General features: G+C 42.5%; 1 protein-coding gene across 2 annotated transcripts in view; it reads right to left on the bottom strand.

The window, feature by feature from the left end:
• Positions 1 to 2,936: 2,936 nt before the first annotated feature.
• Positions 2,937 to 13,033, bottom strand: part of CSGALNACT2 (chondroitin sulfate N-acetylgalactosaminyltransferase 2) — a 34,262-nt gene continuing 24,165 nt past the window's right edge. For both annotated transcript variants that reach the window (XM_037400003.1, XM_037400002.1), the window contains exons 3-8: positions 11,827 to 12,043; positions 11,185 to 11,286; positions 9,385 to 9,563; positions 7,663 to 7,757; positions 6,144 to 6,225; positions 2,937 to 4,979 (exon numbers count right to left, since the gene is read on the bottom strand). In XM_037400003.1, coding sequence (XP_037255900.1) covers positions 4,687 to 4,979; positions 6,144 to 6,225; positions 7,663 to 7,757; positions 9,385 to 9,563; positions 11,185 to 11,286; positions 11,827 to 12,043 — 968 coding nt within the window. In that variant the 3' untranslated portion in view covers positions 2,937 to 4,686. The remainder of the gene's footprint in view (positions 4,980 to 6,143; positions 6,226 to 7,662; positions 7,758 to 9,384; positions 9,564 to 11,184; positions 11,287 to 11,826; positions 12,044 to 13,033) is intronic.

Here is a 13,033-nt window from a genome sequence, read left to right as displayed (position 1 = left end):
CGACCACGCACGCTCTGTGCCAAAACACACCGAGGGGGTCAGTATACTCCAGGAACGCAAGTCACTTGTAAACTCACTTTATAATAAAGGCATATCCATTATTTCTGTTCCAGTTCCATGAGAGAGCAGAAGCAGTGGTGTGCAATCAAACACTGGGTATGGGGAACCGTTCTGAATTGCTGCTTTTTGCCAAGAACTTCGTTGACACATTACGACAAATACAGAAATAAAAAGAATAAGCCTGATCCGTAGCACGGAGTTCATAAACTTTGTGGTTTGAAGCCACTTCTCAGAAGTGGTAAAGAGCAGAGAGCAGCTCCTGCCGAGGCCGGCAGCTCCCATCCCGCTGCGGGGTCCGGCCGCTGGGTTTTCCTTTGGGGCATCCCCTTGCCAGGCATCTCCACCCAGCCCCACCAGCTCCTGCCTCCCGGAGCTCTGCGGCTGGAGCTGATAAGGGGCTGAAGGCTTTAAGGCACAGAGTTGGAAGAAATAAGAGAGAGGCCGTATCAAAAGAAAACCAGGCTGGGTTAGTAAGGAGGGCAGCACACGCAGGGAGAAGAAACACAGTACAAGTAACACGATGTGAGATTTAAAGCGGTGAAGAAAAGAGCCATAGCAGTCTTCAGGGTATAATCTATTTATACAGCTCATGTAACTTCTTTCAGGTATGCTAAGGACTTGGGCAAAGCAAACGTGATAAAAAAAAAATTGATAATTTTTTTCTGTCTGATGCGGGGCCAGAGACTCGGCTTTGTGTTCCCTGCTCAGGAGCACAATTAAGTGTCAGTGCCACCCACAGCCCCACAGAAAACACTCAATCAGTTCACTTGGGGTAATGCAGCAGTAACTGCTAACAACTGCAAAACTGGAGTCCTGAAATGGGCTCTACCCCTGCCTTTCCCTGAGACCGTGGCGGAGAAGCAAGAAAAAGTGAAGCGCTTCCAGAGGACTTTTTGCCTGAAAAACTCCCAAAGAATGATGAAAAGTAGAACAGACCAGGAAAGCAGTCACCCCGCAGTGATCTCATGATGTATTTGCATAAATCCGAGTAACTTTCGGAGCAGTACACTGAACAGAATCATACTCTCTGTGATGCGCAGGCGTCAGCCTTTTCTGTGTCTGTTTTGGGATTACTAGGAATATACAAGGCATCCTGTACTCTTCTGGGGAATCCCTGTTGAAATAGACAAAATAATCCACCCATGTAATATTCATCAGTTAGCTCAGTGAAGGCCTTGCTTACAGGAAAACACTGCACCTTATTTTGAGAAAAAATACTTATTAATCCATTAAGGGACAATCATCATCTAAAGTAATGATTTTAGATATCTTTTTTTAACTAAACAGTCAAAGCTCATAGCCTAGCCCAAAAGCAAAAGTAAAAATGCGTGAGAGTTATAATAAAAGCTATTTTAAGACTGAATTAAAAGCTGTAAATTTAAGATAGTTGTTTGTAATTTCTCAACCAATTAAATCATAATTTAGAAACAAATGAGTAGGTAAAATGATAAATCATCAGGGAACACGAACTGTACATCATGAGTAATAATTCCCTGGAAGTGCAAAATTTTACACCGTGAATAACAGCTTTTAATTAAAGGAACGCTTAATTTCCGATGTCAAAGTTGCTAACAAGCTGCCCCACCACCTGTAAAGTACTATTAGAGCTGAGCATTTTCCTGCTGTAAACATTCTACAGGCTGTTGGTGGTAAAACCATCTCCGCTGCAGACGCACGCAGCGAGGCGCGTGTACCGAATCCAGTACCACACGGCAGCAAAACATATCCCAGGAGATTGCATGCTTAAAATTATTCTTCTTGTTCTTCCAGCCACTGGGCTGCGAGTACCTTGCACTGACTTACCACAGCGCACAGCCTGTACCAGGTTCTGGCTTCGGTGACAGCTGCAACAGGCGATGGCTGCCCACACACCCCCAGGCGGCCCAGCCGACGTGTGCCACAGCAACGTGCTCTTACGCAGGCAGTTATCGCAGGGAGCTGAGCTGCAGCAAGAGAAAGACCAGGTCTCCAAGGGCCCCTGAAAACTCAGTCATCAAAGAATCAGTCATTCGGACCGCTCGTGTCAATACCCAACCCTGCCAGTAACTATTTCCAAGAGCCCTGACTTCCTTTTAACCCCAATGCATTCACTTCCACATTTGGGGATGACGAATGGAAAATAAGTTTTCAAAAGTGGTTCCTGTTGACCGAGTTCAGCTCCAGATTTCCATCCAGGCGGATGCCTTCCACCATCGACAACGCAAACCGCTTTTGATCACGCAGTTGCAGACAGTTGACATGGTTCTCCTTCCTTGCTGCTGACCATAAGCCCAACCACCCAAACAGCCAGATCTCTCACCTTCTGCTACCAGTACCAGTAGTCTGTTGCATTTCCAAAACACAGAAACTGGGACAACTGGATCCTTCTGGGGTAGCGGCTGAGTGGCAAGAGCTGAGCTGCAGCAATACTCAGCACCTCCGCACTACCCCAGCATCCTCTGCAGCCTGTGCCAAGCAGCAGCGGTGGCAGTCAGAGGCATTTTTGATGCTTATTCTTGTGCAGCAGAGCAGTAGAGGCTGAAGTTTTAAGGGCTGGAGTCTCAGTAGAAGGTCCCACTTACATCTTTACCCCAAATCACCACACCTACGTAGCTACTCTTTTCCTCACTGGTACATTTTTGTTAGGAACCACCAAGATACCTTACCCTAAGGTAACATCTGGTGTAAGTTTAAGTTGTCCAGGGTACTAACTCTGCACTTTCATACCTGGTCTGGCTAGATACCCACTTGAGAGGCAAAAATGAGCTGGTTGTACTTCTTGCTGCAAATACTCTTCCTTGAATCTGGCACATCGTCTGCCTTGAAAAATATTATCGTAAAAACTGCAAAATATTATTGTAAAAACTTATTTCAAAAAAACAGCTTAAAACAATTTCTGAAATGCAGAAATTCCATTTATTATATTGAGAATAAGAATTGCAAGAAGTCTTGCAATGCATTCTCTTCACTCTAAGTACAATACAGTACACTGTTCTCCACAATAAGTTACAATAAAGGCAAATTTTATATACATATAAAAAGGATCAGTGCCCAGAACTATTTGCACAGCGTATCTGCTATTCAGAAATCCACCATTTAATTCTTAAGTTGCCTTCAGAATTCTTGAAGCAAACTGGATTTATAAACAGATCTTAATTACCTGGTTTAAGAAGGGTTTTCAACTAATTTCTAAATTCAGTGGAGACCATGCAAATGGCTTAACCCCTGAATTAGCATTCTCAGCATTCATTCTATAAAGAAATGTATTAAAAATGAGGCATGCCATATGGTAGCATATAAGACAACATGGAGAAAAATGACCTGCCTGCATTTAAACTGTTTATGCATTCCAAAATACCCAAAAGGGAAGTAGCGAAGTAGTAGTGCCATTGTACAAGGCACTAATGAGACCACAGCATAATTCTGCTTATGCATGCTCAAAAAAACAAACGGACAAGCAAACAAAAAAACACCAAAAAAAAAAACCCCAACCAACAACCCAAACCCCCTAAAACATCCTCAAACTGAAAAAGTGTGAAGAAGAATAAGGCTACTAGGATCATCAGTGGAACAGAGACATTGTATGAAGAAAGACTGTAATAGCACTTGCTTTTTCGGTCACTACAACAGCTAAGAGTATATATGACTGCCTTCCAAAAATGTCAGGAAAATGCCAGAAAGAGAAGAAGAAACCAAAAGGACAATACTGGCATAATAGCAAATGGGCTGCTTGTAAATTTATATGGGAATGAAAAGATGGCTCCTCAATGTAAAGGATGAGATGTACAGGCAGGGCTTCTGAATAAGGGGGGGGGGGGGGGGAGTGCAAAAATCTTTACATGAATGAGTTCAATAGCATTGCTCAGTTTATAGAAGGGATTCTGTGATGTTGCATCTACTGTGGGAAAAGACTCGACCCAGAAACACCCAGCTGGAACATTCCCAACTTGTCTGATACCACCACTGAGATAAGAAGGTGGTGTCTCTTTTGCAGTGTGAAATTACATTACATGCTCTAAAATTCCACTTTAAAAGATTTTCATTCCCCCCCACCCCCCATGACTTATTCTATATTCAACCATGTAAATGTCAGTTAATACAGGAAACACAGCGCCAAGCCCTTGCTGTGCAATCAGCAACCTGAACAGCTGGCACACCAGCCAGCACGCCCCGCATCCCTTCCACGGTGAGAGTCTTTTTCACACCTTTCTCTTGTTTCTACAATGGGGTGTAAGTGTAGTATCCTTCAAGTCACAGTGCAGTGAGCCATACAGACTGAAAATACTCAAGACACAAAAGATTACTTAATTTAATTTTTAAAATAATGCAAATATAAGAATGGAAATGTACCATGTGGAAGAGTGTTGAGTTGTACATTCCACTGATTTTTCCAATTGATACTGAAGACACTTTCCTCAAAATACATACGCTTTCCAATTTATTTGAGGTGCTTGAACTCGCAAGATATGTAGGTCATAGCGTATCAGTCAAAGAATTACTCGGAAAACAAATACAAGAACCAAAAACCCTCTAAACTCTTCTTCACTGAAAAAAGAGAGGCACTGCATTTTTAAGCTGAATTAAGGCTGTAAAATGATGCTGGTTCACTGTGAATTTGAAGTCATCGAATGTCACGGGGTTGACATTTTAACCCACTGCTTCGCTGTTAGTCCTGTAAGCCTGCTTACGGAGGTGAGTCTCGATCTCCTCCCTGAAGACCAGCATCCCAAGGTGCGAGTGAGAGGCCTCGTTCATGGCTTTGGACTGGATACACATGCGGTACTGCTCTGGAGTGAGCTCGTCTGCACAATGTTTCTCATGCCAGAGGTGAAAGAGACCAGGGACCGGTGTCCTGATCACAATAAGGTCACCGTGCAAGTACTTTCTGTAAAGGTGAACATCCTCACCGCCCCAGCCTTTCACTTCCAAGTCAAAACCCCCTATAAAGACAACATCAGAAAAACGTTACTTCGGCACGCAGGCTCGGTGGAAGGCACAAAGAACGACGGTCCCTGTGTCATGCATTACCCGATCTGGTACGACATACCAGAAATTCTGGAGCAATTCACTTTTAAGTTTTCCATGCCAAAACGTGCCAAACTGAGGGAGAGGAGCTTCAAGCATTCCACATCCTTTGCAGTGGAAACTGCCCAGGGCACAGATCATGCATTGTTGGTGTCAGAAAGTCTCTTAGAAGAGCGTCTCCAAATCGTATTATGCATGACATCCCATGTGACAGCTGCAGAAGACTGCAGGCAAACCTCACTGGCTATGCTTGTGGGTTATTCTTAGCAATCATAATGGATTTTAGCAGCTGGAAAATGAAGCTGTCATGCACCATATGAAAAGCCCTCTCTAAAAATGCCAGCAATTACTCCACAGGTCACAGCTCAAAGAGCCAGATTAAGGAAAGGAACCTTTTCCACCACTTGGAGTTCTCTCGCCTTTCCAGGACCACAGTGGATACTGACCCAGACTCATGCGCAATTTCAAGACTTTAGAATGATGAAGGCTTCATTTAGCGTATAGCGCACACACGGCAGAATGACTGCTCTCAGAAGCCAGCCTGTATTCAAGCCACCGGGCAGCACACGGGGCTCTATCACCACACCTTCTGGCAGACCATCGCTCAAGTCTTCCACATTCCAGCGCCCCGAGCTGCTCTTCGTTCTAACAGCGTGCCACGAGAGGGTGCCAAAGCAGACTTCTAAAGCCTCGAACAACTACATTCAACTACTCAAGGTTATTTACAAGAACAAACTTTAATGCTTCTTGTCTACGTTAGTTGCTTACTTGAGGGGCACATTTCTTTAACACGACTAACTTGCTTCAGACAGTCACAAAGCACACAAAAAAATGAAAGATTTGTAGAAGTTCTAGAACAGAATGTTGCTATGAAAAAAATACTGTGACTCCCTCATCAAATGGGACATCAAAATCCAGAAAAAATTATTTATCTCATTGGTCAAACTGGTCAAGCAAGTCTGACTGCTAGGCATGGGAAAATAATAGAAATAAATGCATTACTTCTCTGTCATTAGATAAGAACAGAGAATCATTTTTTAAACACACAATTATTATTTTTTTCTAGAGATTCATCTTACCAACAGTCAGAAAGTCTGTCCGATATTGACAAGTCATCCCAAAGCCAAAATCCCGCCAGAAACCAGAATCCTTCTTGTGTACCTGCAATTTTAAAACAGGATTATTTTTAAGTGCAAAATACATTGAAGGAGATCCATTGCACTTGGTGGTGTAGAAAGCTAAACTCCTCCGATCGTTTGCTCGGTGCAGGGTGCATCATATAACACTTCTAGTATTTCTGTGTCACGCACAGATGTGAGCTTCCTAATTACCTGCTGTTCACTTCACCCTTTGCCATCCGATGCCAAATGCTCACGCTCACGTTTCCACTTTTACCTTTCCGCCACATCACCTCTATTTCCTATCTATCTGCTCAGACCAAGCAGTAATTTTTTTTTTAGTTTATTACCAAATCATCTGCTCCCAATACTCTAATTCCTACCCAGCTTCTAAGGTGACATTAGACTCTTCTTGTTCTGATATGACAAGAAAAGTAAGTTTTGTGATTGAAGTCAGCAACCGTCAAGTTGTTTGATTCAAAAAAGCCAAGAGCAGAGCCGTCAGGCAGGAGCTCTCTCCTCCCTCAGCTGTGACCACCTGAGGCCACAGGCAGAAACTTCCCTCCTAATTTCAGCAGGCTCTTGCTAGCAGCGTAGGGGGTGAGGGTTATTATGCTTTTCTTGTAGTAGGGCTGTGGCTCCTTTCTCTCCTCCAAACCTGCCTACCTCACAAGTCCCAGCTGCAAAAACAATTTTAATTTACACAGTCTCTTGAAAGAGAGTCAGGCTGGACACCGACTGCAGCCATTCCATCTTCAGGCAACAAAGCCCCAGAAATTCAGTACTCACTTCCTTCTGCTGAGCCCCAAATTATCGTTAAAACTATTCTCTTGGTGGGATTTATTTGCTTATTATTTTGACTGCAAGCTTCCCTAGAAGCAATGTTTCTCATTCCAAAATGAAGATGAAATTAGCAGTGGAACAGCCAAGGGTTCTGGCAGATGCTGGATGGCAAAGGTTAAGACACACAGCACAGCTGTCCACAGCATGAAAAAGGAACAGACTGAGCACCTGAGCACACCTGGAGTTACACAGCACACCTCCTGCAGCTACCATTTGGTAGTTAGCAAAAAGAGTTGATAACAAGGGAAGCTTATCGAGCACCGTTCAGTTTTTTGCCTTTCTTTGTTTGCTGGAACATAAGACAAAAGCTGCTGCCATGTTATGCCACTATCCTAAAATACTGGCTTTCCAAGCCAGAATTGAGCAACAGATCAGAACTACCAACTTCATTTGATTAATAGCATTCTTTAAAAAAAAAAAAAAAAAAAATGGAAGTAGAACTGCAAGTTTATCTAAGGATGAATTTTGTACTGTTTAATAAGCTTTTCTTCCAAGTGCTTTGCCCATAAGGGAGAAAAGTGTTTAGATGCGCACTGCCGAAGTTGTAAGATGTCCCAAACAGATGATTAAGTTACACTTAATTTTGTTTTAATACAAAGCACAACTAATTCTATCCAGAATAAATCACACTGCTTACCAATTGTTGCTCCACAGGGGGTGGTATATCTTGGTTGGCATAGACAATAGCAGGATTATAAAGGCTGAATACCACAGGATAAAAAACCTTTTTCCCTGAAAATCAAAAGGTAATTGTTACTCACTGTGGGTATACTTTCTGAAGGCAACAGGAAACTTGAAATATTCTCTTTATGTAAAATATTAGCTATTAGCCATCTAGTGAAAATAAACAAACATAAGGTCTAACTGCTAGGATTTCCCATAATATCTAGTAGGGCAGAGCCCACAGGATTAAAAACAATATATGTACACACACTTAATACATACGTTATAGGTACATATTTATATATAGTTATAGATACTTACATATAAAATTTTTTTATATACATTACATATCACAGTATCACATAAGACGACAGTGACAAATCCTTGCAATAATGGTATAAAGCTAAAAAATAACCACGTCCACGTAACACCTTGCAAAGCTTCAGTTTTATGGGCTTCCCTCTTTCCACAAGGATTTAAAAGCGTGTACATCCAGGATTGTCCTGCAAGGGCATCAAGCATCACAAATCCCCTGATCATGCTGTGACACTAGGTCTATACCTATTACAGAAACAAGACAAGCATTTTTCAAGGATCTCTTGCACTGCCAGTGCTGCAAAGGGACTGACGACAATCTACGAGAATACTCAGTACCCTGATTTGGGCATGAACACTTGAACGTGCAAGAAGCATTTTCAGATCTCACTTGAAGCAAAGGTGATAAACTTAGTGTGAATCATCAAGCAGCCTCTCAAACTACCTTCCTTGTGAAAGCTCACACGGCCCTCCTCTCCAAAGTTCTTCCAATTATTTATACGTTCATTTCATGAACGTATAAATACTCCATACTTCATTTCACGAAGTGCAGAGACAGGCAAAAATGGAAGAAAAAGCCAAGAAACAGAACCCAAATATCTGGCTTATAGCAGATTTTCTTGCCTGTTTATTATGTGAAGAAAAAGTATCTATTCATTCCAAATTGACATTTGGAGGAAATGGTTTCTGGCTGCAACAAATTTGGAATAAGAGTAAGCATTAAAAAAAGAACCCAAACAAATGTTTGACAGGAGAAGATCTTAACTAGCACACTTGTTAACTGAAGAAAGCTTTATCCTTTCTGGCAGAAGCTTGTAGAACCGGCAAGCTTCATACAAACTTGAGAAAAACGGTCAGAAAATTTCAGAGCTTGGGATGTAAACGTGGAACATTAGCTCAGTCTCTGTAAGGAGCACAGTGTGCAGTTCTACTGAAACCATTCGTATGTGATGTGTCTTGGCTACCCAAGCACGAGAAGACATAAACCAAACTTGTCAAGAGATTGCAGTGTAACAAAAGTCATCTTCCACCCTAAGTGCTACATTGAGTTCTGTTAGACAAATTTACATACATTCTAATTGTTAAAGCAATTAAACTGTCCAGCTTTCCTTTAGACAGCCAGATCTTAAGAAAGTGTGAAAACTGTACTTACTGTACAAAAAAAAGACAATGTGTTATTAAAACATGCTATGCTAAGGCAAAAGTTATTTCTCAGTCTAAATAGTACGGTGTTTTGTGCACAGAGTATTTTTCATTTTCCTACGTGCATGGTGTTGCATTAGCTCTACCACTCAAGATAGTTGTCTATATACTCAACACAGGTCAGTTTAAGCCAAACAAGACCACAAGACTCTGTTACAGCAACTGTAAAGGAACATACCGGGCTCAGCATTTAAGCGACAGCTGTTGAGGAACTCTGCTGTGAAATAAACATCAACATCACAGAAGAACATCAGGACCTCGCCTTTTTCCCAGGCTCTGGCGCCCATGTCAAGTCCTCTGCCTCGGTTAAATTCCTCATTCAGAGAGACAAGCGTGTAATTGTGGAAGTTAGTTTCTCTAGAAGAAAAGCAGAGCCAAACCCAAAATAAATCCGTGGAGGGGGCAGAAGGTACCATTTATACTTTTCCAGCATTTTACAGTAACTTCACTCCGGAAATTTTTTTTCAAAGGCAGTTGCATCATGAGGATGAGAAAAAAATACCTGTTCCGCTTAGCTGTCTATTTTAAACATTGAGACACTGTAAAAAGATGGACCTCAGTCTTTTATCTTATAACTTCACTTTGCATTTAATAGTTCAGATTAAAAAGGCCTTTTGGCAACTGACACGAACTACCGTGTTGTCTGAATTTACAATGCCATCTCAGATTTGTCCCCACAAAGAAGTCCTGACTTGTAAGAAATCCAGAGCAGTATCTCTGTCTTCACTAGGTCAGAGGGGAGAGCAAACGGAAAGCCAGAGATCCGGCATCACGGAACTCATGGATGCCACCGCATCCCCGTTGGTTTGCTTCGCCTCGCTGTTTCATACGGCAGCACAGATGCCCGCGCCTGCTGAAGAAGAGGGAAGGAGCAGCAAAGGGAGACTGGAAACGCACCCAGGGAATATCTTCAAGCAAAGTTAAGCATCTACTTTGGAGATGCTTCAGAGGGCAATGCTTGCAGAGAACAGAGCGAAGACACTGGGCAGCAGCACCACTAGGAAGATAAAGAGCCAGACAAAAGCCCAGTGGGTTCACAGCACCACGAGAAGGGGCATCCCGCAGGGAGCGCGGCAGGGCGGCCTCAGAAACTTGGGGCTGGGAGGCTTTGCGGGAGGAAGCAGAAGCACGCCTCCTTTCCTACAAGATGCTACACACGCCAGGCCCACGCGTCGTCCCATTTTAAGCCAGTGACACAACAGCCTCTGCCTGATACGTCTCGCCGAGCAGAGCCTCGGGCAGCGCTGCGAGGCAGGGATCCGGTGGGAGCCCAGCCTATTCCCGGCTAATGGGAACCAGCTCCCAGCGCGGGGGCGAGCTGGGGAGCTCAGGCACAGAAGGAGTCCCCTTGCTACACGGTTATAGGTACTATTACCTGTCCCGTTCTTCTGGAGCAAAAAAAAGCAACATCTGGGAATGTCACACCCGTACTACTGTCATGCTATTTGCTGCTGAGCGCGCCACGATGAAAAAGCATTTAAAGCCATTTTACAGCAGAGGGCAAGTTTCGGCCCAGTTACCTAGAGGACAGAGGGCAAAGCTCAACTTCTCAGACTCAGCAGCCTACCAGCCTACTTTGACCAGGATTCTCTTCCTTTTCACTAAATAAAATTGATTCTCCAGTGAAAGAACTATCAAAATGCGCATCCCAGTTTCAAAGAACTTCAATTCTGATCAATCTGTTAGCAAGACTGAATAATCGCTGCAAAACTCACGCCTGTTGTTTTTTTGGACTGTCATATAGAAACCTCAAAGCCACTGCTATTAGTCTTTTTTTGGCCTATAGCTTGATTTTCAGCAGTCTTCTGTCAGACTTTAGCAACTTAAGCTGCAAAATGCCAACCAAAAAATAGCGTACTGTGAATAAAGTTTACTTTTCCTGTTAACCTGCAATGGACTATAAAGTTAATTCCTGTTATTTCATTCTTTTTTAAATCCATTTTAAATGCCAATTAATATTGCTTGTATCGACACTTACCTAGCTACAGATTCTAGGATGCTTTTTACTTCTGATAGCCCATCTTGTCCAAAATACACCACTGTGAGGTGAACACGCTTATCCTGATGAATACACACATCCCTATAAGCACAAAGAGAAGCTGACATTAAAAAATTACTTGCAACACAACAGAAGCTTCAGGTACTTAAAAGCTATCGCATTTAAAAGTACTAGAAGATTTAAGTACTCTGGACAGACTTCAACTAGCTTCTCAGGAAAACAAGGAAAGATGTTTTCCCTCTTCTTTCCACAGCTATCCTGTTTGAATTGGAAGGTTCCAATACTGTGTGTCTCATTCCAACACCTTATTTTATAGGAAGGAGCTCAAAAGCTGATGTAAATACAAAAATTATGTCCAAGATCATCTGTGTCCAGGTTCACAACACCCCTGGCATTTGGTCTAAAAGGGGTTTTGGTGCAAACTGAGAACCTCTTAAATCCTTTTAGAAGGAATGTTTTCTCCATACAATAGGTTCAATTGCAAACATCCCAAGGCAGTTGCACACAATGTTGGAATCATTAGTTCTGTAGCAAATCCACCAGAACAGGAATTAATTTCAAAAAGGAAACAAAACACTGAAAGTCAGCAACATAGCTCGCTATATAATCTCATGCACCTACCTAAAGTTTTGCATAAACTGTGCAAATGCCTCAGTTCTTCCAGCAAGAGGGACAATAATGTTAATGATTGATCTAGAAATATCGACCGTTTCACTCTTCACTTTCATGAGGGGTCCAAAAGGTCGGAACAAGGTGACATGTCTGTATTCCATGCCATCCATCTTCTTATAAAACAGCTCATACTGTGTCCCCTTATCTCTTTCTGTACGATAGTAACCTGAAGAATAAGTCACACAAGTAATTCGTAAAGTCAAAGATCCCAGCAATTGTATTTCAGAAACACTGTTTTTCCTAAGAACTACAAAGAAGGGAAAAATAAAGCTTTGGGGGCAAAGCTTCTGGGTTTTTTCAAAAACAAATAAATAAAAATCCACAAACCATTAGCAATCACAATCATCCTCCTACCCTCTTACACCAGACCTGAGAAACCATCTCAAACAAACTCCAGCTTCCCCTGCTTCTTAGAGACGACAACAGGTTTTATGGTCCTACATCAACTTCTGAGGCCGAATTAAGAGTTGGGTCTTCCCAACAAAAAGGGAATCCAAGTATTTGCTATGGAAAAGGATGGCTGAAATCTAATATTGCCTGCTGTCAAGCCCTTCGGTAAGCATCTTCCCGTGAGCTAGCCCACAGTACAAGCCGAGATCATCCGGCCAGCAATCAACACAACACAAGCTGTGGGCAGAACAAACGACACAATAACTCGCTTGACAAAGCCTGCAAAATCTGAAATGTGATATCTAAAAAAAATACCATGTGTGATAAATGCTGGAATGCTTTAACATTGTTTACACTGCTGACTACTAGCTACAGTGCTTTCTATTCAATAAATACAGACAGTGGTGTTTTACTACAGCTGTCGTCCTCTAAGGACATTTCTACATAGATGTAGCACTTTGAGAAAACAGTATCAGATCTCTGTAAATAGGATTACCTGTTTAGAGAGATTTCACTCCTAACAGGTAGGAAAATCCATCCCATTCAGAACACAGTCCCTTGATTTTGAGGACTGTTAAGGAAGCAAGTTGAGCCAACAGCCTCTCTAATTTTACACCACGAAGGAAAAGACCAAGGCTCATCCATAGCTTCGACTGAACAGAGCTCTGCCCTGTTCATCCCCTATCCACGCTAACCTGAGAGGATGAAGTGATGACAGGAAAATTCCTCCCACAGAACTGCCCTATACTCATCCCACCTCTGCTCT

Source organism: Falco rusticolus, chromosome 9 (genome assembly GCF_015220075.1).
Source record: "Falco rusticolus isolate bFalRus1 chromosome 9, bFalRus1.pri, whole genome shotgun sequence".
Taxonomy (NCBI): Eukaryota; Metazoa; Chordata; class Aves; order Falconiformes; family Falconidae; genus Falco; species Falco rusticolus.
The sequence above is the reverse complement of the archived record's forward strand: the minus strand, read 5'-3'. Positions and strand labels throughout refer to the sequence as shown.